The sequence below is a fragment of the Filicampus tigris genome, chromosome 4, assembly GCF_054856515.1.
Source record: "Filicampus tigris isolate MCC_2025a chromosome 4, RoL_Ftig_1.0, whole genome shotgun sequence".
Taxonomy (NCBI): domain Eukaryota; kingdom Metazoa; phylum Chordata; class Actinopteri; order Syngnathiformes; family Syngnathidae; genus Filicampus; species Filicampus tigris.
The window spans coordinates 9,956,226-9,983,106 of NC_141220.1; the positions used below are offsets into that span (position 1 = coordinate 9,956,226).

General features: G+C 42.9%; 2 protein-coding genes across 5 annotated transcripts in view; one reads left to right on the top strand and one right to left on the bottom strand.

Annotated features, from left to right (window-relative positions):
- Window positions 1-2,437, top strand: part of brsk2a (BR serine/threonine kinase 2a) — a 197,972-nt gene extending 195,535 nt beyond the window's left edge. For 3 of the 4 annotated variants that reach the window (XM_086027417.1, XM_086027414.1, XM_086027413.1), the window contains one exon: window positions 372-2,437. In XM_086027417.1, the coding sequence (XP_085883543.1) occupies window positions 372-508 (137 nt within the window). In that variant the 3' untranslated portion in view covers window positions 509-2,437. The remainder of the gene's footprint in view (window positions 1-371) is intronic. The other variant, XM_086027415.1, reaches the window with a different exon arrangement.
- Window positions 2,438-2,904: 467 nt separating this feature from the next.
- The window catches only part of abtb2b (ankyrin repeat and BTB (POZ) domain containing 2b), a 42,596-nt gene continuing 18,619 nt past the window's right edge, over window positions 2,905-26,881 (bottom strand). The window contains exons 2-17 of the mRNA XM_086027412.1: window positions 18,086-18,235; window positions 13,941-14,151; window positions 9,989-10,141; window positions 9,585-9,750; window positions 9,363-9,452; window positions 8,689-8,790; window positions 8,372-8,468; window positions 7,350-7,485; window positions 5,744-6,021; window positions 5,139-5,317; window positions 4,961-5,066; window positions 4,460-4,562; window positions 4,287-4,374; window positions 4,134-4,202; window positions 3,868-3,981; window positions 2,905-3,754 (exon numbers count right to left, since the gene is read on the bottom strand). Coding sequence (XP_085883538.1) covers window positions 3,530-3,754; window positions 3,868-3,981; window positions 4,134-4,202; window positions 4,287-4,374; window positions 4,460-4,562; window positions 4,961-5,066; window positions 5,139-5,317; window positions 5,744-6,021; window positions 7,350-7,485; window positions 8,372-8,468; window positions 8,689-8,790; window positions 9,363-9,452; window positions 9,585-9,750; window positions 9,989-10,141; window positions 13,941-14,151; window positions 18,086-18,235 — 2,267 coding nt within the window. The 3' untranslated portion in view covers window positions 2,905-3,529. The remainder of the gene's footprint in view (window positions 3,755-3,867; window positions 3,982-4,133; window positions 4,203-4,286; window positions 4,375-4,459; window positions 4,563-4,960; window positions 5,067-5,138; window positions 5,318-5,743; window positions 6,022-7,349; window positions 7,486-8,371; window positions 8,469-8,688; window positions 8,791-9,362; window positions 9,453-9,584; window positions 9,751-9,988; window positions 10,142-13,940; window positions 14,152-18,085; window positions 18,236-26,881) is intronic.

Consider the following 26,881-nt stretch of genomic DNA (forward strand, 5'->3'; position numbering starts at 1 on the left):
GTGTTCATGGGAGTTTTTTTTAGGTGAGAGAGGGTTTTATTTTTTTTTTCCTTTTTTGTGCGAGTGAGTGAGTTTCTTGGTGAATATGATTGGTTTTCTTGCGTGAGTGTGAGAGTTTTTTTTTTTTTTTTTTTGTGGATAGCATGAGAGCCATTTTATTTTCAAGTGTAATACACCCGACATTGTAAGCATGACTCCACCGTCTTGATCCACATCAATTAAACTTGCGGACATGATCAGTGCAGCATTTGCAGCTCACTGTTCCCCATCTCCTCCCCCGTGTTCCCTTTCCTTCCCCGGCACGCTCGCCCCCGTGTGCCCCGTCGGCACCTCGAGTAACGTGTCTGCCGTGATCCGACGCCTCTTTTCAGACGAGAAGAACGGCCAGGTACCGTCCAAGCGCTGCCCCTCGCCCGCGCACGCCCGCAGGCAGGAGCAGGAAAACAATGCCGCCAAATGTCCGCTCGTCAAGTTGACGCTACAAGAGGAGTCGCTAGACCCAAACTAGTTTGGGACCACCATCACCATCACCTCCTCACCCCTCCTTCGCACCATCTCACGCCCTTTCTTCGTGCTGCTAAAGTGTGTGTGCTAACCTCACTTGTCTTCTATCCCAGGACTTATCCAGAAAACCTATTAAGTGTCAACCCCCCCGTCCCTCCCCACCGACCCCCGCCCCCGAAGCGTCCCACCCCAGAGGCGGACGTGCACATGGAAGACTGCTTTCGAGAGGTTTGGGTTACCATGGAAACAGATCCTTCATGCAGACCTGTACCTTAATCTCTCCCAACCCGGTGTGCTGTGGCAGTAGAAGTAGAGGGCAATTCCTTTGGTGTTCCTGAACAAACCCCCGCCCGCCAACCCCCCCCCCCCTGCCCCCTCCATACACACTGGGCACGTTTGCCTCAGAAAACAAGCATTTTGCTAAGAGACTCAACATGCATACCAGCACATTTCCAGTATGCACACTAAACTCTGGGATGTATAACCAAGAAAAAGAAGACACAAGCAGGAGGCGGTGGAGAGCCGACATGGACGCTCGTTGGATTGTATTTTTGTTTTTGTTTTTGTTTTCCTTTAATGTGCTTTCTTTGAGATGAACTACTTGTAAAATTCAGACTTTACCTGAACTACCCGCTACTGCTGCAAATCAACTGGAACTGCGGTTTCAGAGAGAAGCTGGGGGATCGTAACAAAGTGGACGGGTGGGTGGTTAGATGAAAAAGGAATGATTTATTCTGTTGTACAGACTGCCGTCATTTCTGATGTACAAAGTCAAAGAGTTGTCTCGTTGTGACACAATGTTTTGGTAGCCAATAGGAGAAATCATCGGTGTATATTTGGTCACATGATCATTTTTGTCTTTCATGTTCTCTGCAGCACTTTGTCTTCAGTTCTCCATTCAGACCTCTCTCTCACGTACTTACCAGCAGTAGAAAAAGAAGAACAAACAAACAATGTGATACATGTGCTTATTTTTGTATTTTTGGCCCTTATTTATTCATCTCATGGTGTCATTTCCTAATTTATTGACTATTTATATGAACAAAGCTGTTAGGTCAGTTGAATGTTATTTATTATTACCCTCTTGTGTGTTTGTAAATGGGGCGTCATTTGAAGAAAACAAGATCTAATTTTAGCTGAATGATGAATCTTTTCCTCAACGATGAGTGAAAAGAGAACTTGTGAAAACAAGCAAACAAAAAAAAAAAATACATACCAGTCATTTAAGAATGTAGACTTAGCCTCTTTTTGGAGAGAGGGAATGCTCTTTTATTGATATTTGTCAGTTTCTATATTATTCTTTGCGTAGGCTGGGCCTGAGAAGGACAACATTGATCGACAGATGTTCGCTTTGTAAATAGACGGTTCAAAAATGGGGTTGATTGTCTTCTTCACCATGCTGGGGATTCCTGCTCTATACGTTTAGCTTGTATTGCTGTGTGCATGTCAAACATGAGCTTTTCTTTGCATGGCTTTTGGTGTAAATGTTCCACGCTGATCAGTCGCCACAAAAGTAACTTTTACGTTGGCCGACCCTCCCTCTCTTTTTACCTTGGCTTATATTTCTGTATTTTTATTTATTTTTTCCTTTTAATCTCCCCTCTCACGCTGATATTTTCCCCCCTCCTCTGTTTCTTGCGCAAACGTTTTTGAGCAATGCCTCTCACTCTGTGCCACTCCCCGGAGGACTCGGACGTCTGAGCTGTCTTATGTGGGTGTAGAGAAGGCACAGGGAGAGCATATCAATACTAATACAAAGCAATACCCTCATGTCAACTCTCCTTTGTTTTCTACAAATGGACAGCAAGCAGCTCAGAGGACAGTCAGTGATTCAGAGAGCCGGAGCAGGAACTAAACAGGCTGATGTAATCCCCATATAACATAACTACTGTGAGCATCATCATGCTGAGAAAATAAAATCATTCCGTTATGGTGTCCATCTTTTTCTTCCGTGTTGAGTCCCCAGCATGTGTTGTTGCTGTAGATTTTAGGCAAGGGGTCACCAACCTTTTTGAAACGGAAAAAGCTACTTCTTGTGAGTCATGTGAAGGGCTACCGGTTTGATGCACACTTATGAAATAACAAATTAGGTTGAATTATATGTTAATGACATTCATCTATATGTATCATCTATAAATAACAATGAAGACATTATTTTTTACATTACCGACAATGATTCAGCAAGATAAGAAACAGATGAAATAAGTGTTTTCGAATGATTTCCATACAATTCCTAGGAAATCACAATGACTCGTGACCGGTGAGCTATTTCCAGAACAGGCGCCAAGGTCTACTGTATATTAAGTTTGTTGATCTTTCCCTGAGTCACCTGAGACCCATGGCAACATTACAATTTAGTACTTAAAGTTATGTATTACTGAATTCCAAAAAGACAACTAATGGATACCAAGTGTATATTTATTATAAAATGTTCAAGACAACTTTTCAAAATCCCATATGATTCTGTTGCTACAAAGCATTCAGTCTCAGCATAGCTAAGCTTAAGTGACTGTTAAGAGTGAACAGTGAAAATAAAAACTATTTGGATTTTTAAAAAATGAATAAAAGGAAGGACCCTGTTAAATACTCTCGCATATTATTTTCTCATTAAATAGAAACTCAGAAAGTATGAATTATGTGGTCGTTTTGGAGTGGAAAATGAAAAGAATCTCGCATGTCACTGACCTCGCATTTTGCGTTAAGTTAGTTCAAATGGGACAAGGCCACAAGTCCAGCATGGCCACGTGTGCTTCAGTCTGGGGAGCCACTGGTTCCAAGGAGGTTATTTACTGTTTTGCCCACTAGAGGGCAGCAGTGGCTCACAGTTCAACTTGCGTTTCCGCAGTCACTTTTTGCCCCCCCCAGAAGCTTCCTGAGCCCTTTCTCTGCAAACATTCTGCACACCACAAATAAGTCAAGGTGGTGTGCTCGGCATACTACATCAGTCACTTTGAATGTCCTACGTCACACACGTCTTGCCAAAGGGAAACAATGTCTATGTTTCTTGCATGTGGTCCTGGTGTCCTCACACTCTGGATGTAACGTAGAGTGAGCGTAGCCGACGGGCCAGAGTGACCTCGAGCTCCTCCACGGGTGATTCGCCATGGTTGAGGGCCAACGTCGAGGTGGAGCTGCTGCCTTGTCGGCATCCCAGCAGCAGACACCTGAAGGTCTCTCGCTCCATCAACGCAGGCATCTGCTGCAGGAAGTAGCTTTCACAGAACGAGCTCAGCTCCACTGACCCGTGAGCCTGAGACAAAACACCATTGCATGATCTTTTTTCTCTACAAAAAGAATGTCATACACCAAGCAGCTGTCTATACTGCAAGTGATAGTGTGTGTGTGTGTGTGTGTGTGTGTTACCTTGGCAGTCTTGTAGATGCTAACTGCATTATCCAGGTTGATGTGCTGAGAGCAGATGAGCTCGCAATGTCTTTGCAGAGCCCCCAGCTGGAACACACACGCGGCTGACAATAGCTGAAAGAAACAACATTTAAAAAGACATTTTCAATCAAATTGACCCTGAGAAGGTCAACGAGTGAAATCTTAAAAGGACATGTAGCTATGTTGAGGCCTGATGTTAATTAAGGGGAAATGAGATCAATTTATAATGTTAAAATAATTCTCACCTCCAACAAATCAGGCACCCTGGTTTTAAGTGACTCCGTTCCTCCGCAGTACAGGTATGACATCATCATCTGCAGACATGTCAAAGCCACTCATTATGCCAGATTGAAAATGACATACAATATTCTTGTATGTAACATTACAATTGGACTTACCTGGAAAACGTTATATTTGACATCACTGATCTCAATCTTCTTGTTGGCAGTTGGATCAGAACCAGAGGAGGCCAGCAGAGATTTGAATCTAAAAGAGAGAGAAAATCATCTTATTAGAATATTGAAGACAAACATGCTGATTAAGGAGTGCGCACAGACACGACTGCACTGACTTGTCAGAAGCCGTGATGAGCAGGACTCTGTGGCCGTAGAAGGGCTTGCCTTCCACCAAGAAAGTTACATCTGACATCTCCTGGTTATTCAGGAAGTGAGGATCTGTAGGGAAAGATCACAACTTTGCAAACGCAGTGGTGACGAGTGACAACCCGTGCCAAAGATTTCAAATAGAAACAGAAAATGACATCATGACCTCTAGTTTGCAATCACAAATTCTGTCAGCTGAAAGACTGTAAAACATGTTTCATACTTATTTTATATCCATCTAGCCTATTCTAACTCCGGCTGTAAACTGGCAATGTATAAATGCAATCGATCCGGCTTGGTCTCTCACTAGGATACACAATAATCATCATAATAACCTCGTACTTCTTTTAACAACGTCACTATCTTTGTAAAGAGTTATTGTATTGGATATAATTAGACTGGGCAGGTGTACCTATCTTTTTATGTTGTTTTTTTTTTTTTTTTTTTTAAACGAAGAGTAGAGCTCGTACCCAACTGCGCGGAGAGAGTTGCCTTCATCTCTGGGACAGCAGGAAGAGGAGCTGGGCCAAAACAGTGGCTAAAAATATGTGACAACTGTTGGATGATGGCATCACTCTGCAAAGAAACATGAACAAATAATCAGATGACGTCGATTGTGCGTGTTGAAGTAAAAAGGTTGCGGCCTACCTTGGCGCTGCGCAGAATGTTGAACATGAGGGGCAGGCCCACGGTGAGCAGCTCCTCGCAGTAATCTTCCTCTCTGATGGAGGTGAACTCCCTGAGGAGGGACAAGGTGACACCCACCCTGGACTGCTGCTGGGCGCACCGCAGGGACTCGAGCCACACGTGAAGCTTCCACTGAACGCCTAGCGACAGCCAGGAAGGGGGGGGCGTTAGGCTTGCAAAATTACCGGAACTCTACACGTTGCGAACTTTCTATATTCTTTATAGTGTAACAAAAACGAATGAAATAACTAAAGTTGAAAAAACATTTCCCTTAATGAAATAAAATAAAACTGAAAAAAAAAAAATATATATATATATATATATATATATATATATATTAAAAAAAAATAATACTAAAACGAAACGAAACATTTTACCCCAAATAAAAACAAAAATAAACTAACAAAGTTGCTAAAATTTTTTTTTTAAAAAACGCATTAAAAGTGTCTGAATTTCAAAAAACATATTGAAAACAAAATAAAAACTAACTATATTGCGAAATCCAAAACAACTCTAACCCCGGCACACACACACTTAGAGTTGAATAGCCGTGTTGTGTTAGCTACCCAGCGCTCGCAGCTCCATGGTGACGTCCAGGTATCCATGTTCGGCGCTGTAGTAGCTGGCCTCCTGCAACGCCTTCATCCTGGCCTTGCATAGTCTGGCTAAGCCTCCCTCCGGTACTGCCCCCGGGCCAGAGGACGTGTTGGGCGGGGTGGAAAGAGGGAGCAAAGGGCAGATCATGGCCTCCTCCCCCTCCACGCCCTCAGCCAGTATCTCCTCCAGGGACAGGACGTCCTCTTGAACCTTCTGGGGCTGAGTCAGGAGCTTTCTCAGCACGTTCCTGACGTGATAACGGAAAGGAAGCCGGTGTTAGCGACCAGGACGCGGAGGAGAGGCGACGAGGAGCAGGGGGAGGCGCCGAGAGATTTATTGGCAGCGGTGTCGCAGCGCATCCATCCGCGTCCGCGACCCTGCCGCCTCCCGCTTGTCTCGCTCATAGCGGAATGTGACGTGTTGAGTCTATATTGTGTTCACACGTAGGCTGAGAGAGCAGGTGCAGAGATTTATGCTACCAGCTGCTGCTTACAGACAAATGGATGGTAAGAGCAAAAGGTTGTTCATACTGCAAACCAAAAGTAGTCACGAAACAAGTTAGACACAGGTGATATTTCTCGTAGGACTTGAATGTGTTAATTCCCACTCATTATTACCCTACAAAAACAAACAAACGTGTTTTAATCACATGTTTCTAACCTTGACGCGAGCTACGTTGCAGTGAGCGCAGACAACACCAAATTAAGGCAAGGCTTAGTCCGAAAGTGGAGGAGCAACAAGACTTTGACTTTGGCTAATCGGGTTTTTAGCACTAAAAGACACTAACCTGCTGGTCACATTAAATCACATTCTGACCTACAAGGCCACAACAATTTTTGCAAAGAGCTTGAAAGTGCGACAAGTCCTTTAAAAGCTTGACTTTACAGCCTGGTTCACAAATATTTAGAATATGTCTGCAACTCACGACTATTTTAATAATCAACCATTCTGTTGATTGTATTTTCAATTAATTGGATAAAAAAAAAATTTTAAAAAGAGTTTGAATTTCCATCCCTTTATTAAAAAACAGGACATTACTTCAAATTGACATTGTAGAAATGCACCAATTTATTTATGATTCACTTACTGGTCTGGTCCATAACATATCAGACAAAAACGTTGATTTTTTTTTACAAAGTAAAAGCAAATGTTTTATTTTGATTCAACACAAAGATAATCAGATTGCTTTCATGGAAGACTACGGAAAATATTTACAAACTGAAACTCGAGGATTTAGGCGACTTTACATTTAAAAAGAAGGTAACTAAACAATCAATCGTCAGAAAATTATTTTGATAATGAATTAGTGATTAATCGTTGCACCTCTCATTTCGAACAGGGTTAAAATGCAATTCATTACAAAGCCTCCAATGAATTCATTTTGTTTTCAAGCATGTCCCACCACTTCAATTTCCATTGAAGTCAAAGTTGAAGGCTTTACAAGTCAAAACTCTTGCACTCAATTAATGATTCGGTGTGCAAGTGTCCAATTACGGTGTAAAAAAAAAAATCAATCAATCAATTCACATCCCTTGTTTTTATACGAGTGTTTCTCTCCAGCGGGCGGACGATTACCTGTGGCCGTGTGCCGCAGCGTGACTGAAGCAGTTCATGTCTTCGTAGAGGGACGCCGTCAGGGCGTTGGCGTCGCGGGCCTTTGATAATGGGTCAGCACCTCTTGCCAGCAGCAAGGTCACCATCTCATAGTTGCCTGCACACAATGTACAGTAGTTGCGATCAGTTACATGCATTCTACACAGCTATGAACAATAAACAAAATGCAACACTTGCAAACATATTCACGTTTTTTGTTGAAACTAGTAAAGTAGCGGAATCGTCGAACTACATACTGTATTCAGTGCTGATTGCTTCAAATTAAAAGTGCTTGCATTATGATAGGATGTTTATAAAATTCTGTTGCACAAGAGCAGAGGAGAGTACCATGCTTTGTCTCATGAACACATACCTTGTTTTTTTTTTTTTTTACATCTAACAGGAAAACTCTTCTATTCGGGTATCTATTTGTTGTGAATTCAATAGAATTGAAAAGCGGATGGCGAGGCAAGATTTGAAGAATTTCAAGCAAAACGCTATGGCCACTTGATGCAAAGCCGAACAATATTTGTAAACAAAAGTCTTGTATTCAATCTGATGATGGTTATAGTAGTCATCATGTTGTGGTCTGAAGCCGCAAACACAGTCACGTCGTCTATTGGACTCTTCGCACGCTGTCAGTGTGGTTATGCGAAGCATTCCTGTCTTCTCCTGCAGCCCTCGTGTGCCTCTCAAATGATCCCACAGAGGAATGTCGCCCCAAGCTTACAAACAGCCGCAGGCAGCGCTCCTCTTCAATTGCTAAGCCTCCATTTAGCCTTTGATTTTCTCTGTCCACTTTTACAATAGCGTACTCGCCCTCTGTGATGGCGCACAACTATGCGCGTGATTGATGATGAAACGCTCAGTTGTTTGCCGGAAAACATTGGCTCTCGTTTGGTTATCTAGTGAAACATGGTAAATTGTTGACCAGCGCGTCGAATGACAGTTTGGGCTTACAAAGTCTGATTTACGAGTGCGTGCGCGCGCGTGTGTGTGGCAACCTGCTGCCGAAGCCAGCTGCAGTGGCGTGTCCGCCGAGTTCTCCTGTCCATTACGAACTGCCGCTCCCTCCACGCTGGCCCCGGCATCCAACAGGAGCTGCAGAGACACACCGCGTCACGTGTGTTCCATTCGACAATGCCGGACATCCACCTCGTCGTTCTGGGACCGACCGCATTTGTCACTGCGCTTTTGAAAGGCCATCGCGTGTGCAGTTCGTGAAGGTTACTCTCGACTTTCTAATGTGGGTTGTGCGGCTCAAACCCGGGATGGCCAATCTGCCGCCTAAGCCATGCGAATGTGTGTGTTTGTTTCGCACCTGCACGACCGAGATGTGCCCGTGCAGCACGGCGAAGGTGAGCGCCGCCCAGTGGCGGCTGTCAGGATGCACAGACGGGTGCTTCGGGGAGCACGGCGGAACCTGTCAAATCAGAGTTACAAAAAAAAAACGATCATGAAAATCGAAGACCGGCCTCATAATCAGGACCACAACATATAAACATATTCATGCTATCTACGGACAGTCGTTTAAAATAAAGTGCCGTGTTAGTGTTGCTGCTGCTGTTATTTTATAGTGATGTGATTTGTTTTCTATGGCAAGGCGGAGCATGTGGTTAGCGCGTCTGCCTCGCAATAAATCTCTTCGCGGGCCTCTCTGTGTAGATTTTGCCAGTTCTGCCCGTGCTTGCCTGTGTATTCCCATTTCCTCCCACAATCCCAAAACATTACACAGTAGGTTCATGAAAGACACCAAATTGTGATGGGTGTTCATTTGAGTGCGAAAGGCTGTTTGTTTATGTGGCCTGCAATTAACTGGCGACCAGTGCAGGGGTGCATCTCGCCTCTAGTTCAAAGTCTTCCGGGATAGGCTCCAGCTCACCCGTGGACATTCTTAATCTTGTGTGGAGTTCAACAATTTGAAAGTGCTGTCGTTTGTTTCCATGTAAACATCGCATAAGGTTGAAGAAGGGATACTTGTCGAAGAATATTTACCGCCACATCAGGGTTGGCGCCAGCATCAATCAGCATCTGGACGAGGGCCTCATCTCCAGCGGCGCAGGCGTACATCAGAGGGGTCATCCCCTGAAGGATGAAGAGAGGGGCCAAGAAAAGAAGCAAATCGATGACGACCAGGGTGGTGTCCTCTGTGCGTGCCGCTGCCCTCGCAGTGCGTCTGGCGTCTTAAAACCACAAGAAAAGAAGGCCGGTCCGCACCTGGTCATCCATGCTGTTGACGCCATCGGGCCCCAGCAGGTCGATGGCTTGGCCGATGAGATCCGTGCGGCCGCAGTTGAGCATCCGGAAGCCCAAGTCGAGGTGGAACTTGTCCGTGGCCGCTTTGGAGTCCAAACGCTTGAAGGAGCTGAAGCAGCATTCGGGCCTGACGAGGAGTCAAACAAAGAGGCAATTTGTCAGCTCATTTTAACATTTAACATTTTAACAGGCAAGCTTATCACAAAGATACTGTTTGGGATGTATTTGCTTCGATGTTCACAAGTAGTGCATTCCAAGTAGGATATCGGGCGCAATATTGCTGTGTAAGGTCATGTGACCAGGTGCAGCGTAGACATTCCGCAGAGTGGATGCGTGTGTGTGTGTGTGTGTGTGTTGAGACGTACTTAAGCTGTCTGGGTTCACAGTCCAGTCCGGGCAGGAGCAGCCTGGCAGTCTGTCTGACATCATCAGTGTCCACCAGCAGACTCTTCCGATGTTCGGCATGAACTATGGCCACTCGGATCCACTCCATCAGAGGCGGCAGCAACAGGAAGGGCCTGTCGGGCAAAATAGATCAACAATGACCTATGGTGCTTTGGACTTCAGTTGTGACACAATTTTAGTACTGACTTCTGGGCTCCCAAACTGGTTTTATCATGTTTTGCTTCTGTATCAAGACAATGCTGGAGGAGGTTTTGCTCACTGATCATGATTCACACCCATTCAGAAGAAACTCATCAACCATCTTCAACCATGACGTATGTGTGTCTGGCAGCTCTTTCCCTGAACCCTGACTCAACTTTTACAGCTTCTGCTTCCTCCCATACAGACATTTACCGTTCACCTTTTAAATGAGCAAAGATTCAAACACATGACTGTACCAGACGCCAATGATAAAGAAAATATAATCGACTGCATCTAAAAAGGAAGTCAAAAGTATACAAATAGATCTGACAGACCAAAAAGGGATCCGGAGCTGACAGCAGTTGAAGAAAGCGGCTTTGATGACAGAGAAGAACAAGAATACACAGCAGTCGAGAAGTGGAGTAGGGAATGTGCCCGTTCGCACGATTTGATTGACTAATCACCTCTGGCCTTTGTTTCTCTCCCCACTGTCCGTCACACTTCTTCAAAAAGCTTGAGAAATTGACCATGTCTTGTCTTGTTATCTTTTATCAGTCCCTTCTGCTCTCTATTCCTTGTGTCCCCCCCCCCATCTAGTGTCTATTTAAACAATGGCCAACACCGTGAGAGACTTTCTTGTTTGCTTTTGATCTGGCTAAGCAGTCAGATAGAATGGTAATCACTGTTTGAACAGTGTTATCGTGACTCACTAGGATGCATTACCTCTGCTGGGATGTGATTCTGAGCAACAGCTTCAACATTCTTTTGGGGAGATGGTAACAACCCCAATGCATACAACGAATACAAAGCATGATCGCATGTGTCACTGTTGTGCAGATGCTGCAGCTAACAGCATTACTATTCAGAAGTAACGGTGCTGTACTGCCATTTGATGTTCTCGGTGATGTTTTTGCTTTGCTCATTCATATTGTGCATTCAAGTCAATATAAAGTGGTTTTACCCAGTCAAAATTCTCAGAGCATTGAAGGTATGTGGTAAGAACTTCTTGCTGAAAGCCATTTCACTTAGCAAGGGGGAGGATAATACAGTGTCCCCACATGGTGCATTTAAGGGCTTAAATTGTCTTTCATTTAGCTATTTAGAGCTCCTCCAGGCTGTAATGTTAACGATCAGGCGGGTGGCAGAAGCAAGATAAGTAGAGATGGATGGTCAAATGGGGTGTTGGGTCGGGAGCCTGCAGGGATTGCCTGAGTGCTTGGAGGCAGGTGTTGGTAAACCTATATTAAGAAATGGGAGTGGGTGGTCATTTTGCTAAAAGTGCCATTGGTGTAGAGTGATAAGAAAGTCATGTTTCCAGGGAAGAGATGCAAAGCAGAACAGCCCAGAATCAATGTCAACCCTCTTTTAATGGAATCCTCTCAACACGTATCGGCCGTCTGTACGCTTGCGCACAATTATCTGTCCTCCTCAGGGCAGCTCAGTCTTATTTCCTAACACATAAAAAACATGCTGGAGGACTGATGCAAAGCCAATGCATGACACTTGGAATACTTGATACATCCGTTGATCAATCATTCATTTTGTCAATTGATACTTGAGTGTGTAAAAGTAACAAACTCAGTTCAACTCACTTCTGACCCACCATTACAGATTGAAGTCTGGACCAATACTCCTTGCTGCTCTCAAGCATCTATTTAAACAACAACAACAACATATAATCCTCTCTACCTCTGCCTTCCTTAGTATTTGAACAACCGACACCTGACTTGAGGTCTGGGTTATGCCCTACAGCCTGAAACACTAAACCCAGCTTTGCCAAAAGCCGTTGCATCATTCAAGTCTGGATGGCTGTTAACAGTGAAAGCGGATAGCCCTGATGGCTAGCTGACTGACCCAATGTGCTCAGGCTCCATGCTGAGAACAGCACGATAGACTAACTTTCACCCACGTGTTCGGACAGAAATATTAGCTCTGAGTCATGGCGCCTTCTTCACTACAACCTGGCCGGCTCTAATTTGGCAGGATACTCATTTTCTTCAGCTATGTTGGAAACGTTCAGATAATTTACTCATCAGCAGAGCTGGGCAGTCCGTCTTGGAATATGATTACTCTTGTTAGGAAACCATCGAAGGAGTGTAACAGCATCTGATGTCTAGCAATGATACATCACTGCACCCACATCTATCCTTTGGCTCCCCTGTATGGAGGAACGTGTGTGTATTACGTAGAGGACAGATAACTAGGTTTGACTGAGTGATTTGCACTTTTCAGTTAATCTTCCGCAAAATAAACGCTAAATGTCAATATCATACAATATAAGCAAATTAATCCAACACTACAAATACAATACTAACAGTAATAAAAACTAAACAAATATATCAAGAAAAAAACGGATTAAAGTTGAAGTAATGACTTACATGTGACTTGATCGTTACTGATAGTTGGTAGCTTAGTACTATGTTGAATACAAAAAAAAATTGGAGACAATATGATGTGTAAACTGGCTAGAATTCCAGTTCTTAGAAAAGCATCTCCCTTTTCCATACGATTCGGCAATTAGAACACTGACCGCATAATACTTGATGATGTGGCCCACACATATTTGGTGGTTTGGGGGTTTCCAGCAGAGTCCAGAAAGGGAGCCGCTGAAGTTGAACGGGCAATCGTCTGTATAGTTGTCATGTGCTTGGATTGTAATCACAACCCTGCCCCGATGTGCCCTCTCACCTGGGCTGTCTATGCTAACATCACAAGCACTAAGTGAATGAATGGAAGCGAATGAAGCAGATGTCACAGAATGTAGATTTGCTTCCTCATGCACATATAAGCTGAACTCCACCTAACACCTAAAACTCCTCAATGCTCAATGGACATGCTAAAAGAAGTAAAGGTACAGCAGGAGTGTTTATTTGCGGCAGTGCTTTCCTTTCTGAGTAATGAGAGGCCTTTTCTCACTAGCACTGCGTTTGGTCATCATTACTTGCAATTCTGGGAGCCAGCTGGCTTTTTGGACAGGTTTATGCGTGATAGCTGATTTAATCACAAAAACTTAACATGGATGAGCCCATATATGTGATATCCTCATCAAAATCCATGTGCTGCTAAATGTCACTTTGGCGGCCTTTGCACATGAGAAATGGGTTTAGTTACTTTGGAAGTGTATCACACAGCTGCATTGGATGCCTACATGTGCATTTAATTTTATAATGCTCACTCAATTATAAGCACTGTAGTACAGTTACTTTAACTGACTCCCCCTAAAGCATGTCATTATAGCTACACTTTTTTCATTTAAGTTACAACTATGAAACAATAATAAGAAATAATAAAGTCTCAGCACTGTAAAAAACAAAACAACAACAACACTAAATGAACAGTAAGTATTCTGCAAAGCCAAACAACAAACAACATCTCAGGCATACCTAAAAGAATTATATGCTATTAGCGCCTCCAAAAATCCTTGAAACCAGCCAGCTGTTTTTGCCCTACTTTGACCTCAAAGTTGCAGTTCGCCCAGCTATAACATCAACATTAACACCTAGATGTTCATGCTTACTTGTCAATTACCCTCAGAACACTTTTTAAAGTTCAAATTTCAAACAAGGATTGCGGGATGAAGAGTACTCTGCTGCTAAATGACACTTTTTGGCAGTGGTTAATTTGCTTTAATTAATATTGTGAGTCAAGATAAATAATAAAAAAACATGACAAAAGAAGTCTGAATTGCACTGTATCTGTGATCTAACGTTGTTAGGAAACTAAAGCTCTCACCTCTCTTTGCTCAGTGCCATACGTGGGGGATCTAAATTGGGATTCTCCATGGACTCCATTTGCGGGCAGCGCAGGAAGTAGTAGAGGGTGTGGAGGGCGTCAGGCGACCAGGACACAGACTGCTGCGGGCGTGAATGGCGAGCTGGACTGAGTCCGGGACGCACTGAGCTCAGGCGTTGCATGTGGTGCATTGCGCGAGATACCAGGTCACCTGCCAAAAACAAATTGGACATGTTGACATGACATGAGTGAGAAGATCTCCATCCAGTGTGTACTGTCCTGAGCAAAATAAAGTTGACTTGTTCAGTACAGCCCCAGCATCGATACTGGGCCGGCCGGTGTTGTTCAGGCCCTTCACAGATGCAAGAACAGATGCATGATATCAGCGTAAACCTTGTGGGTTTCCAATCTAACCGGAATTCCCCTTTTCCTAAGCCACTTACATTTAACACTCCTGCCCTTATTACTCTCCCACCCTGCCTTGCCTTTAGCGGTATCCGTCTTTAGCGGTGCCGTTAGTGCTAAGAACAGCCAGGCGGCAAGGAGAAATTGTCATTTATCTTTAATGGCTAGAACTATCTTTAATCACTGAAGGAGTTAATACAGTACTGTGACAGATAAGTAGATCACTGGCCCCAACAAAGCATTTATCGACTCAGACATGATGGTATGTAATGACTGCATTCCCCCTATGCTATAATCGGTGGGTTTATTAAATTACTTCGGGATCGCTGGCGAAATTGAATGCAAGCGGAACATTTTGAGACACATTAGCATCTCACTTGAAATGGTAAACAGTGTTTTAATGAGCTCGTACTGGGAATATGCATAGATTTGGCAATCTCTGCAATAAAAGCAAGTTATCCTCTCGAGCGTAACTTTACGTTAGCATTACATTAACTACATCAATCTTCATTTAGAGGGAAATGCTTGAGATGTTGTTATCCTAGAGAGCTTGTGCCTGAGTATCAGATAAAAAGAGCAGTGGCTAGACTATCAGCCATCAAAGGAAGGCGATGAGGAGGGGGCAGTCGGGGAAGAAAGAACAAGGGTGAATAAAACAAGTCCATTTGAACTTGGTATAATATAGCGCTCATTTAGTATGATTACTGCAGGGCTAATTTCTAACCGGATTAGCATAAGTGGTGGAGCACAGGGGTTGGGGCTTTGGGGGTTGGCCAGTGTGTATGGGCACATTAAAGGGTTTGGGTTAGATAGGGTTAGCTCTCCTTAAACAGCCCACACTTCAAGCTGAAGGACCTCCTTTGTGTTAACCACTAACAGCATTCGACCCAGGAGGTCTCCTTGGAATTCTTAGCCAAGATGGAGAGTCTTCCTATGGCTTTACAGCCCATATTGTGCCCAGGGGCCTGAACTAGCTGTCAAGGGTCAGATGCATATGAAAAGGTCTATTTCATTCTTAGATGACTTATTAAATCCTTTCTAGACCTCTGTGAGGTTATAGGGGGACAAAACACACAGTCTTCGACAGTAGATTGAGAAAAGCTACCATCTACTCCCCCCCCTCTAAAACATAATTACAAAAAGTGTACTCTGGACTTGGTCTGTAAGTATGTTTATTTACTTCAAAGACCCTGTAAAGTGAATTCAGTGCTTTGTTTTCTAAATACATGTTACATGTTTGACCATAGCTGCTGAAAACGTGCAAAGACTGACAATTGTGTAGTATTTGAAATTTGACAATTTGGGGAGCTACAGCGTTGAACTGTTTTTCACCATATCAGTTTTCCCGTGTTTTAGGGCATGGCTAAAGCAACGCAAAGTGACACACTTGGGCATCTAGTAGGAGTCAGCCCTCATACACATACACATACGAACACACACACACACCCCCCCACACACACACACACATACACACATGCACACAGTTGGTGGAGGACCACCACTGAACCGCAGTTAAAATATTTAACCATGTTTAAATGTACTTAAACATGGTTAAATAAAGTGACACACTTGGGCATCTAGTAGGAGTCAGCCCTCATACACACACACACGCACACATGCACACAGTTGGTGGAGGACCACCACTGAACCGCAGATAAAATATTTAACCATGTTTAAATGTACTTTTACAGCTACTCCAATCCCGTATTTCCAGCCGTTTTGCAAATTTTGCTGAAATCCAGTACCCTGCCATCCAGATTCCATCTTGTTTAAGTATGTTTTATAAATGGCTGGCCAAACCCACTGTGAAGATCCAACAGGACTGAGCAGTCCATTTCAGAAACACCTGTGAGTGTATGGTCTCCCTGGCCTCAGATTATTATCGTGCCAAGGCCTCTATATTTTGGTTGCATGTACGATTATCAGTGAACACGTTGCCTGTGTGCCTGTTTGTCTTTGTAGGCACGGAAGGGTGTGAAGCATGCCAGCCCTGCCCAGAGCAACTCAGATTCATACCACTAAAGTGGTGTGACACAAAGAGCCCACTGAGCAAGTGGGAGAAAGACTGTGTGTGTTACAGAGCGTGTGTTCACTTTCTTAATGTCCAGCTAACGACGGCGGTGTATGAAGGTGGCCTTGTGCTTGAGGAACAAATGGCAAAGTGTTAACTCGTTTGGGTGGGGGAAACCTAACCTGCATTCGCACCAACACTGATCTCTATGACCTGATTGCCCTCCCCCTTTCACAACAACTTTTCCATCTTTTACCCAGAGCAAAACCTTCCTTTATCCAGTATGTACACAATCCTTCTCTACCTTCCATCAAGCCTGTTTATTCCTGCAGATGGACGACCCTTTAAATAGAACTTTTAAATACTTTGAGTCCACTTTCATCCACTGTCACATGGCATCAGTTTTAGCAGACCGCATGTAAAATCGAGTCCATTTACAATATGTTTTGACTTAATGTGCACATGATACATCTCACAAAGACTGGGGTGAAGCTTCGAATAGGATCAGCATATTCACAACCTGACTGAGATCACAAACAGGTTGATCTGAGATGATGCTTTACCTAACAACGTACCAGAGCATATATTCCAGACCCACCCACAATAAGTGAAAATCTACTCTACAGAGAGACCCTAAAAAAAACATTAACACACTTTACAGGATTAACACACATACAGGACAAACACAAATTGGCCCAAAGACTGGAGTTCCCCGTCTTTGACGTGCTCGCGATAGAGTTACCCATGTCCGACTCTCGGCATCGCAGTCAAGTCAATATCAGGCAAGTAAAATATGAACGGACTACGACAATACAGTAATGACTCTGCTAAAATGATAAAGTAGTCTTAAGACGGCTGGTCAATGCTAATTCATACACTGCAAGAGAGTATTACTGTAGTTCACTAAACTTACATTGTATGAACATTGAAAGATGGCTAATGTAAGTATATCAACAATATTGCTTTGGAGTAGCATCTAATGCAAATAAGCTTTTACAATGCACTGGTGGAGGTGAAACTGCACATTGCACTAGATAACGATGTACACAAAAATAGTTCATTGTCTCCTTTAAATAGGTTAAAAAATAAATAATTGTTGTGTTGACTGATATGGAATACTTTAATTGTGAAATATTTTTCAGCAATAACACGCAGCCCTACTGAGCACATTAAAGGAGTTCATTTCATCTTTATATTAAACAGTTTATTACACTCCTTCAAAGTTATTTTGACCTCTTATTAAATGTTAGGTATTATGTTAAAATAAAATAAAATAAATTCAGCCTTTTTCCTCCGGATCCTTAATTTTCAATAGTAAAAAAAAAGGAAAAAATGCAATATTGTCCTGCAATATCAACCAATATTTTGATATACCTTTCAGTCATATTGCCCAACCCTAGTACTTATTGTAAAAATGAACGAAACAAACCACAAATGTAGATATAACAGGAATACCCATGATAGAGGAGTAGTTAAATTCCACCAAAAAAAATGATGTAGCGGGGCCGTAGTAAGTGAATTGCAATGTAGCAGAGTACAAAGCAATAGAAAAAGTTGCATCTGATAGTATTATCTTTCAGATCAAAGACTTCCTTTCTTTCCTTAGTTCAACTCTTTACAATTTTCAGTATTTAGGACACATGAAATAGCTGGTGACATTTGTAATGCTTTGCAACGGGTCTTTGTTCAACTTCAAAGAGGATCAGTATGCAAAGTAGATGTGACTTACTGAGTTCAGAGATGCTGCCCACACAGGTGGCTAGCAGTGACTGTTCCAGCGTCCTGAGCTCCAGTTGGGCATAGGCATCCTCCCGGCAGTCGACAGACGTCTGATGATTCTCTGTGTAAGGACTGAAATGAGCCGGCAGTGACAAAACACCTATGACAGGAAAAACAGGGAGAAGAGAAAGTGATGATGGGTACTTAATATTGAGAAAAGTCAACAAATTGCAAACAGTATTGTCCGCCATAGGAAAATTGCTATTGGTATTTGAGAGTGGAGGTGTACGCCTGGTATGCGTAACCACACATGAATGAGCGACAATGACTTTCGGAAACACAGCAATTTCCACACCTAATCTGATTACAGGAGATGGGGACAATAAAAGGTAATGTCAAGGCACACAAGGAGTCAAACCCGCCAGCACCTTAGCACACTCACTCAAACTTTTTCTTAACACTAAGATCCACACCAAGAAACTAAACTAATTCACACAATAATATGTAAGATTTGCAGTTTATTTTTACAAGACAATATATTTTCCAGAGCTGGGCATTTTACTAAAAATTCCCGGTCCATTTATCGCCTTTCGCCTGCAGCCTGGGTACCCTTCCGCCGTCTGTCTATCTGGTTGTTTGTCACGCCGGACCAAATAGTAATCGCCTATAGGCCGGTCCATCTATCATTTTAAAGGGCCTTCCGTTAGCGTTTCCGTCTACCAACTCAGACCAACTTCCACTAAATCCACCCACCCGCTGAGGGAAATTTGAAACAAAAGACTCACAGTGGCATGCAAGCCTCACTACCGTCGGACTAAATTTGTCGGCTTTTAGGACCCAGAAGCTGTCAAAAAGCCTCAGCCGCGGCCAACTGGAAACTGAAGCCCCAACGCAAAAATAGACGAGGCGATTACAAACACGGAAAAAAGGCACTTCCGACTATGCTTAGTCCCTCTATTTTATTAGGTTTTTTAAAGTTTCCTGTTGCCTACAAAATGGGCATCCGTCATAGGCGGAATGACGGACCGGTCCGTCGGATAGGCGGAACGCCCAGCTCTGATATTTTACAAACATGTTATTCATTGTAACAATGAACTTTAGACAGAGATCAAATTGTAATACTCTCAAATCCTTAAACATTTAATGCTGTGAGCCAGTGGTGGCAAAGGACTGGTTCTCAAGAGTTTATTCATGGCAATGGAACAGGACAAAATAATGAATTATAATACTACGTCACTTGGATATGCTGAAATAAGCGTGAGGCTCATTAAGGGATTACCTTTTCCTTTAGATGATGTTATCCTCTCCCCAACAAAGAGAGTACATGTTATCTGAGAAAGTACATATTTTAAAATGCACTGGAGTACAGATTAAGTAGCTAAAAAGTCACTATATTAGATTATACTAATGCACCCCCTGTGGCACCTTTTCCGTCTGAAGTGAATTAAAATAGTACGTAATGATGCAAATCGAGCGTGCACTTGATTTGCTGTGGCGACCCCTGAGGGGAAAAGCCAAAAGGATAACAACAACAACAACAACAATTGGGTTTGGCTGCTCCAAAACTGTCAGCAGCAGCAAGCTGACAGCAAGCACTTGCTTCTTTCACCAAATATTGTTCAATCAGACTGATTAACAATTTTAAGGTATCAGGTCAACTTTTGGAAATACAGGTTAACTAAATTGATACACTATGATGTAATCAAGTCCTGTGACATTGTTCCTGTGACATTTGCGACAATGTTCAGATCTGTCATATAATGAGGCTACGTAATATACTGACGCCAAAGTGAACAAAAACTTTTGAGTCAGAGGTCATGAGTAGGAAAAAGCTAATGAATTTTAAGGAACTGTGATATCAGCAGCATTTGTTCATAAGTGGTGATATTAAAGGTGTTCTTGTTGGGAAATGGGTTGTATTGTGAGTAGTTTGTCTCTATGTGAATTTTCCCATGGTGCTCAGTTTATGGTTTGTTTGGTTTTATGACCTAATACAAACACACCCTGCTAAAGCACACGCATACTCATCAACAAGTATGACAGCCTTAAACAGTAACATGATGTCATGTAGACTACCTCCACCATGAGCACATCTCTTTATTTCTCCATAAAAGATAGGTCAGCGGTGAGATAAAGTCAAGTGTGTACTAGACGGTGACATGGGAGTGAATTTTGGTTCCAAAATATCTTAAATACCTGTTGGGCTAGAAAAAAGTAAAGATGTTTTTTTAAATCAGCATCAAAAATGTTTCGGGATGCCTTAAGCCATCTCTGATGAAAATTTGCTGTTGACAAAATCTATAAGTGGTGGTCATAATTCATTTGTGGCAGCCCGCCACTGGTAAATGTGAACGTGGAAAAGACTGCAGTTGTAGTAACTCATTTCGTGGAGCCAATCAATGACGTCATTAATTGGACTGGCAAATTAAGACAATACATCTGATCACAAAAGGTGCATAAACTGCAAGGTGTTTGGCCGATCCGATACAGCGATCAGATCGGTGTAAAGTCTGTCGGAGTAACACTGACTAATGGAACGAGGTCTCCTATAGAAGTGTTACTTCAGCTCTCTGTGTGTGCCTCTTACTCGCACTTTCTATGCACAATCCAATGTGTGTATGTGCTGACTCCCCATTCCAAAACAAAGGAAAAGGCTGTCTCTGGCAGAGCGCTACCACCACAAAGAACATGTCAGTCAGACAAAAAAAAACCACCTTCCTGTGCACAAAACAACCACAAATACTGAGCACGTTTGTAATTCTTCTCTGTTACTTGGATATTTGTTTTCCACTTTTAAACCACAACAAACACACATACATGTTACTAAAGCATCTACACCTCTGACATGCTTCTTTGTCTATCTGTGCTTTCAGTAATAGACTGATTCGATTTGAAAAATCCCCACGCACTGTAGACTCATCTGTACCGCTTAACCCTTTAATGAAATAAGTACATCACTTTAAAAATGTATTGTAATTTATTGAAAGGGATCACTTAAGAGATTGCCACTCATTTGCATGGGTAAAAGTGTGTGTAAGACGAAAATGTGATTTTGATGTGCAAGAATATCCATTGATGCAAGGGAGCAGATAATGACACATGAATTCACTTGTCTTGCAAATAAATGCAAAGAGTATTCAAGGAGATACAATTCTTTCATTGAGAGTATGCCCTTTTATTGTGATAGGATAAGAGCAAAATGATGATCCTTAATACTAAAATAAACTACCGTCCATCGCATTCTCAAAGGTTCCCACAGTCCCACCCATATTTTACCACTAAAGCAGAGCGTGCGTCATCAGGACCTGACAGAGGTTTACAATCCAAGCAGAGCCTCTCCCCACTTCCAACACTATTAGAGGACTATCAACAAACAGAACACTGCAATACACAAGGCAGTGAAACCTCTGTGGCTGTTACGGTTTAATTATTGAGGTTTGACCCCAAAATGCCATGTGGGAATCAGGCCTACAAATCATACCTCAAACATACCACAAACTCATGGTACTGACCACACATCAAAGTATCTCTGAAAAAAAAACAGTACATTTCAGACAAGCTGTCACTCACAGCACAGTCAGGCAACTTCACAAACTAAGGCCAAAAGGCAACATGTTTTTATGTTTTGATTTGGCTAAAGCACTTTGAGCTGCATTTTCACGTATGAAAAGTGCGATATAAATCAAATGTGATTGATAAATGTTTTGGCTTCAAATGCTGTAAAGCAGCACAAATATGGTGCTTTGATGTGTTGTGTCAAATTTGCGGCAAAAATTTCAACATGGATTTAATTTTCTCATGTTGACCTTGACTCTTTCATTTCTTGTATGTTCCCCTCAGCTCTGAAGAAAGTGCTGCACATCCTTGGACCAACTGCTGTGCGCTAATTTGTTTTGTCTACCGCAAAGAATGTGTGAATGAAAAAAGGACATATTAGCTTTGCTCAAAGAATATATGTGTGTATTTTTGCTCGCCTATTTGCGTGTGTACAAAACACACAACTGTCTGTCTTGCAACCTGAACAGCCTCTTCATTCACTACAGGGTGGATCAGAGAGCCAGGAAAAGGGGGCTTCAAAGTCACTTCCCCTAGTGCGAATGTGGCAGTTATTTAGGACAAGGAGGCTTTAAGCTTGCTCCTGTGTGAAAGGTGGACGACGGAGAATGGAAAATCCCTCAGCAGTACAATGTTTAAAAGACCTGTTATTCAATGTGCTTTAACCCCAGCATGAGCAGGAGCTGACATCCTTGGTGTTTTCACAAGAGAAAATTATATATAAACACACACACTTCACGCTTCCCTTCAATAAAGGCTCCAACCACCTGTTTTATACACTTTCAATGTCATCCATAGCGCTGTGTTATCAGTGTGCTCTCTCATAAATCCTTTACCGGAGGCACATTTTAAGAGCGTAAACAAATGGAGTGTGAAATGCGGGTATGTTCTCTATGTGGTTACATGTGGGATCTATGAAGTAGCGCTATTCGTTTTGCTTCAACTACACAGTTGTAAATAGAAGGATTCACCAAGTAGGGTGAAAAAAAAAAAAAAAAAAAAAAAAGTGTTTGCTTGGCCTGGTGGGTCCTCCTTATGATCCTTATCTAAACAGACTTCAAATGGGACAGAGGGGCATTTACAGTAAGAAGCCTACGTGGTCTATTAGTGTTTGGGCTAAAAATATAATCGTCCGTTTGAAAAGTAAGCACGTCTACAAACTAAACCTCCCTTTCTGGATACAGAGAAGCATTCATGCATTGAATTACCTTCCACTTTCAGTTTGGATTGAAATGGCAGGCACCTTTACGGCCCTGCTTGTCATGTACGAGCACCCACGCAAATGTGTTCAAGATGAGGATGATACCAGGTCTGCACAATGTTCCCAGACACCTCGAGTGACAGGGGTCATGGGTCAGCGGCGGTGAGCAGCTGAAGCTAAAAACACAAGTGACCTTATCAGCTATGAAGCTTTGGGGATGTTTCCCCAAGTCACTAAGTTAACGACCTACTCACGTTGCCAATCATTGAATGGCGTCAATTAACAGGAAGTTGAAAAATAAGCGGTTCGTGAATTTGGTCATTGAGAAAGAAATACTGATTACAAATATGAAAAGTGTGGTTCATAAATTGGGGTTCCATAAGCAGATATGTCCACATAAGTGGGGCGCATGAGTACTGGGAATTGATAATTGCATACAACTTCAAGTGTTCAACCATTTTGCAGTAGAGGGGCTCGAGCTAGGTTGTGTCATTCACGAAATACATTATTTGTTCCTTTCTCAGTTCAGTTGAGTGGGTTCGAGCTATGTTGTGTCACTCACGAAATACAGTATTTGTTCCTTTCTCAGTTCAGTTGAGTTCAGCCTCGAGCATGCCGCACAAGAACTTGCCCCACAAATGACGACACGTGTTTGGGGAACGGAGCACAAATTGCCCTACTCCCTCCACCATGGAGCAAATAAGAATGCTGCTAACATGAGGACTACAGTTGATAGTGGCGTTATTTGTTTGTTTGTTTGTTTTTCATAAAATCGTAATTAGAATGGTCGGGGAAGTCACTAAATCCATTGACAATGTATCTCTAAGTTGGCAAAACAGAAGCCAAGTCGTTGCTCATGTTCGCTTGCACTGCAGACACATGTGCACGTCAAAATAAAACCAGCAGACACTGATCGTTTTACGTTGACTTCACAAAGTCTGCATGGGCCGCTCAGAGACGGTGGACATACAGTAAGGGCCTGATGTGTCCCGTTCGGCCCTACTTTGCCCAGATGTGCTGTAAGGCTTTTAAGTTCATCCATTATAGGTCAGTGGGTTGGGGGAAATAAATTAGCACCAAACAACAACCTCTGGCGCGCATTGCATTTTAGAACTAGATCAAAAGTGGTATGTGCACACGGCCCTGAACATAAGTTGGGATACGATACAGCCAACGTTGACCCTGAACAAGATGAATGGCGATGGATGGCGTAACAGGGCGGGGGCCGACAACGTTTATGAATATGGCCGGAGGGTCGCGGCCGGAAGGGTACCCAGGTCAAGGGTGGAGGGCCGTGGCCGGACCGGCAAAAAAGGGTCAAGTGCCCAGCTCTGGAAATTAGTTAAACTGTGCCAAATGCAACATAGACTGCCAAAAAACCTGAAAAACATGCTCGCACGCACGCGTGCGCGCATACAGGATAAGATTGGATTTGCCATGCCTGGCTTTGGTTTCCCACAGTCCTGAAAAATATCATATAAGCTCCTCAGCACAACTAACCCTAATCCTAAACATGACTTCAAAATCCCTTCTCCAAGCCCTACCTTCTCATTCTTCCAGACCTCTGTGTCCCCCTCTTTTTCTCTCTAATCATGTTTTATACAGTTTACATTCCAGGCCAACTGTGGTGCCTGTGGCGATCTGGTCTCATTCAAGAGTCCCTGTCTGGTTCCGTGTGTGATGCCACTTCACATTGCATGCAGCAAAGGGACAGCATAGCGCCATTATAAGATCAAATAGTTTGATAGGCTTTGCTAGTTTATTGTCTGGCAAGTGGGGATAAAAATATACATCAGGCTGGTTTTGTTTCCCCTCATGGTGACTATTACAACCACCCAGCAGTTCAAAAGCACATACACATTTAACCTCAAACCCACTCCCATAACAATCCGCTTTTAATGGTGAGATGATGTCATCATGCAAAATGCTGCCAAGAGCTGAGCTTGACCAATAAAAATACAATTAAAATAGAAAATAACTGACAAGAACATTCAATAATCAAAGTGTGCCTTTTTAAGAGATAGTTGTTTTAAGTGCCCTTTCAAGAACAAGCTGTGCTCCATTTATCTCTTAACGGACTGTGGGGTAGGCACAAAGTGTAATTTGTCTGTGAGCAATTTGTTCCCATTCTGTCAGTGATCCACTCCTTCTCAGTCTGATCGTCAACAGAGACAACAGATAAACGCTGCAGCCTCATTGCATCAGATTCTATTTTCATCCGTTTCTTGGTCTCGCTTCCTTGAAATTCAGCATTGGCATGGTACGGCAGGTGACTTTGCACACGCTGTTTATTTCCGTACTCCGGTAAATCAGTTCACAAAGATCAACTCAAGGCACATCACAATGAATCCGTTCCAACTTTCACAGCCATCTATAAACTCAGTTGTTCTGCTTTAGTTCCCATAAACCAGTGAGCAGTTTTGATGCAGTCTTAGAATTTGATGTTTCAAAGAACTGAGATCCAACATCGCAGCTGAAAATCTAAAGCAGCTTTCTGCTGATTAACATTCCAATGTTGGGCACTGTAGAAAGCAAAATCATGACGCAGAGTCAAATGAGGAAAAGAAACTGCGGCTACTGGGTCTGGTGGAGGCCAGAGGGGCATGTGTAAGGATCATGACTCCCCTTTTTAAATACCTCTTTGCTTCTTTTCCGTACTGCTCTCTCAAAATAATATTTGGAATCACTTTTAACTCCAGAGCGGAAAAGAACCTCAGGAAAAAACGTCAATCATAGGGTTGTCCATTCACACAATCAAACATACTCCTCAGCACTACTGTGCATTTAAGATTGAATGGGCTTTGTAATTTATATATTCGATCACGGGTCATCTAATGGGGTGAGTGTGCAATATTTCGCAAGAAGCACACAATAAATGGACAAGGTATTGCTTGGAAAGTTTTTTTTTTGTCTGCTGTAACAAAATGGGGCCGGTCCGTATACGTCACATGTACCCTATCATCCCAATGCCATTGTTAACAAAAGCAGTGTGCATTGTGAAATAAAGAAATCACACAATACTAGCGGATGCACATATATCATAACATTGGTTCGGTGGGCAAGGCTCCTCGGATAATTTGTCTTGAAATCAATGCCACTGATTGAACGTGAAAGAAACCACACAAGTGGCTATAAATAAATGGACCACCCAACCTCGGACGTAAAAACGTACCCCACTTATGCACTGGTCACTAAAGTGTCATCCAATGCATAAATCATGTGGACGTGTCAGTGTGGCTGATGACAGCAAAGTACAACTCTCAACAGTGTGTCTGTGTGTGTTTTTGTCTGGGAGACAGTGAGTGACCTGCTTGTGTATAAGAGGTGTAGTATGTAGTAGGTGTAGTGCCGCTCATTCAGCAGCCTGCAACACCCATTTGACACCCAGGGGGGTTTAGAGTTCACAACCCTGACCCTCTCACACACACCCCCTGCCAACCACACGCACACACGCACACAAGAAGGGGGAGTTTCTACACGTCAAAAGGATCTTGATAACAAGGACAGTGCTCTAAGCAGATTTGTCCCATGCTGACCCTAAAACAATCACATCCAGCGCACAGCAAAACACATTTATTGGAGCCTATTCTGAGAAAATAGGGGGCATGTGTTGATTACTTAAACTCATCAAAGGCACTAAAATGTTAACAAAGCACTATTGTCTCACGGCGCACCCACGCTACAACAGCACAACAAAAAGTTGCAGTGACGGAGGTGGTAAAGTGTGTTACTGACTGTCTATGGGTCCATGTATCAACCCCGCTTCCACCCAGTGGGGTCCAACTTCCCTGCGATAACTGACAAGGATAAGGGAATAAACGAACTAAATGGATGGAGCGAAAGCTGTCCTTTAACCGATTCCTCACTATAACATATAAAGAAAAAAAACAATTGGTTTACATTTTTTGAGCATCGTTTTAGGATCATTTCTATCACTTCTATGGACAACACAAATGGGCTCTCAGTGGTTACAAAAACAATGGCGTCTTCATCTGGAACAAACAGGTGAAATTATCACTGTCCCTTCATTGAGTTTCCTGCGGAAATGTG